The 2,215-nt window shown below is 50.1% G+C and overlaps 1 protein-coding gene across 1 annotated transcript; it reads left to right on the forward strand.

Moving 5' to 3' along the window:
* The first annotated feature begins 1,116 nt into the window (after positions 1-1,116).
* LOC143187468 (uncharacterized) lies at positions 1,117-1,974 on the forward strand. The gene has a single exon (XM_076391680.1). It carries the CDS (start codon positions 1,117-1,119, stop codon positions 1,972-1,974), a length of 858 nt encoding a protein of 285 aa, XP_076247795.1.
* Positions 1,975-2,215: the final 241 nt, after the last annotated feature.

Raw genomic sequence — 2,215 nt, forward strand, 5'->3', positions numbered from 1 at the left:
TAGTCCTAGCAGCCATAGCCATAGCAGCCATAGCCATAGCCATAGTAGTCATAACCATGGCCATAGTAGCCATTGCCATAGCCATAGCAGCCATACCCATAGCCATAGCCATATCAGCCATAGCCAAAGCCATAGCAGCCATAGCCATAGCCATAGCCATAGCCATAGCCATTGCTTATAGACGCAATAGCCATAGCCACCATAACCATAGCCATAGCTGCCATAGCCATAGCCATAGCCATAGCAGCCATAGCCGTAGCAGCCATAGCCGTAGCAGCCATAGCCATAGCCATAGCAGCCATAGCCATAGCAGAAATAGCCATAGCCATAGCAGCCGTATCCATAGCCATAGTAGCCATAGTCGTAGCCATAGCAGCCATAGTAGACATAGCCATAGCCATAGCAGACATAGCCATAGTAGACATAGCCATAGCCATAGCAGACATAGCCATAGTAGACATAGCCATAGCCATAGCAGACATGGCCATAGCCATAGCAGCCATAGCCATAGCCATAGCAGCCATAGACATAGCCATAGCAGCCATAGACACAGCCATAGCAGCCATATCCATAGCCATAGCAGCCATAGCCGTAGCCATAGCCATAGCAGTCATAGCCATAGCGATAGCCATAGAAGCCATACCCATAGAAGCCATAGCCATCGCAACCATAGCCATAGCCATAGCAGCTGTAGCGACTAGCAATACCATTCACCCTATCATAAAATCGGAAAGCGACGAGTCGGCCGGGGTTTTTCCCGAAGGTTTGTAGCGAGGAGTTTTCGCCAAGGTTACCCATCTGGGAACCAGATGTATGTAGGCCTGCGTTTCGTGCCAGGTAATTTTTCCGCGCGTATTGAAGGGAGATTCCTTGACCGAGACTCGAACCCGCCAGGTCGCTGTCGAGCTATCGCTCAGTTTTTTTTTTCTTGTACTTGTTTTTCACGTCGTAGTTTTGACGATTAAAAGAGTGTGGTATATATTTACGGAGTGAATTATTATTTTTGTTACCTACCACCTCAGTGGTGACCCCGACGTGATTCGGAGCCAGGCGTAATCGGGTACTACGTGAATTGTGAACATTGAACTGTGCCGTGTGTGGTAAAACATTATAACGATGCCAGATAATGAAAGTGCTGCTAGTGCTTCTACAGGGCCCGCTCTCGCGCCCCTTGGTGATCGTGTCGGTTTCCGAATACCGGAATTTACTCCGAGTGATCCTGAACTGTGGTTCTGTATACTGGAACGTAATTTCGCGACTGCCGGGATCGTGTCCGACGCTCATAAAGCCAGCTATGTGACGGGTGCCTTAGGACCGCGATATATCGCGGAAGTTCGCGATATCCTTTTGGATCCCCCGAAATCTGGCCTATACGAAGCTCTTAAGACTGAGCTGATTCGACGTCTAAGTGTCTCGCAGGAGCAAAAGGCTCGTAGATTGCTAGAACATGAAGAGATCGGCGATCGGAAGCCGTCACAATTTTTGCGGCATTTGCGTGGCCTGGCCGGAACGTGTGTGTCCGAATCTTTGCTGCGAACTCTTTGGATCGGACGTTTACCGGTGAATGTGCAGGCAATTTTGGTGACGCAGAAGGACACAGCGCTGGATAAAGTTGCTGAGTTGGCGGATGCGATATGCGATACAATCCCAGGCCGTTCTGTGGTCGCCGAAACCGCTCATTCCAGTCAGAGTGAGACACTTACGGAGCGTATGATGCAGCTCATTATCTCACTTCAAGAACAAACGGAAGTCTTGAAGGGCCAAATCGCAGAATTGCGATTCTCCCGTAGGGATAGACCTTTCCGCAACAGCGGCGGTCGAGGACGACGTCGAAGTACATCAAGAAGAAGAACTCCTTCTAGAGATCATGCGTCGAATGGTATGTGCTGGTACCATTACAATTATGCTGATAAGGCGCACCGGTGTATACAGCCGTGTACATACAATCAGGGAAACACTCGGGGCAGTCGTTAATGACGACTAGCGGCTCCTGCCCGACGTTGTGTCGTCTTTTTATCAACGATCGTCAATCAAAGACGCAATTTTTGGTCGATACTGGGGCCGACCTCTGCGTAATTCCCCGCAAGTCTATTCGCGGCCCATGTTCGAAGGCGGCGTACGAGCTCTTTGCGGCGAACGGTACCGCGATTGCGACGTACGGCACGACTACCCTGACGCTAAATTTGGGACTCCGTCGGGATTTTACATGGAGATT

The sequence above is a fragment of the Calliopsis andreniformis genome, unplaced genomic scaffold (assembly GCF_051401765.1).
Source record: "Calliopsis andreniformis isolate RMS-2024a unplaced genomic scaffold, iyCalAndr_principal scaffold0047, whole genome shotgun sequence".
In the NCBI taxonomy this organism is placed as follows: Eukaryota; Metazoa; Arthropoda; class Insecta; order Hymenoptera; family Andrenidae; genus Calliopsis; species Calliopsis andreniformis.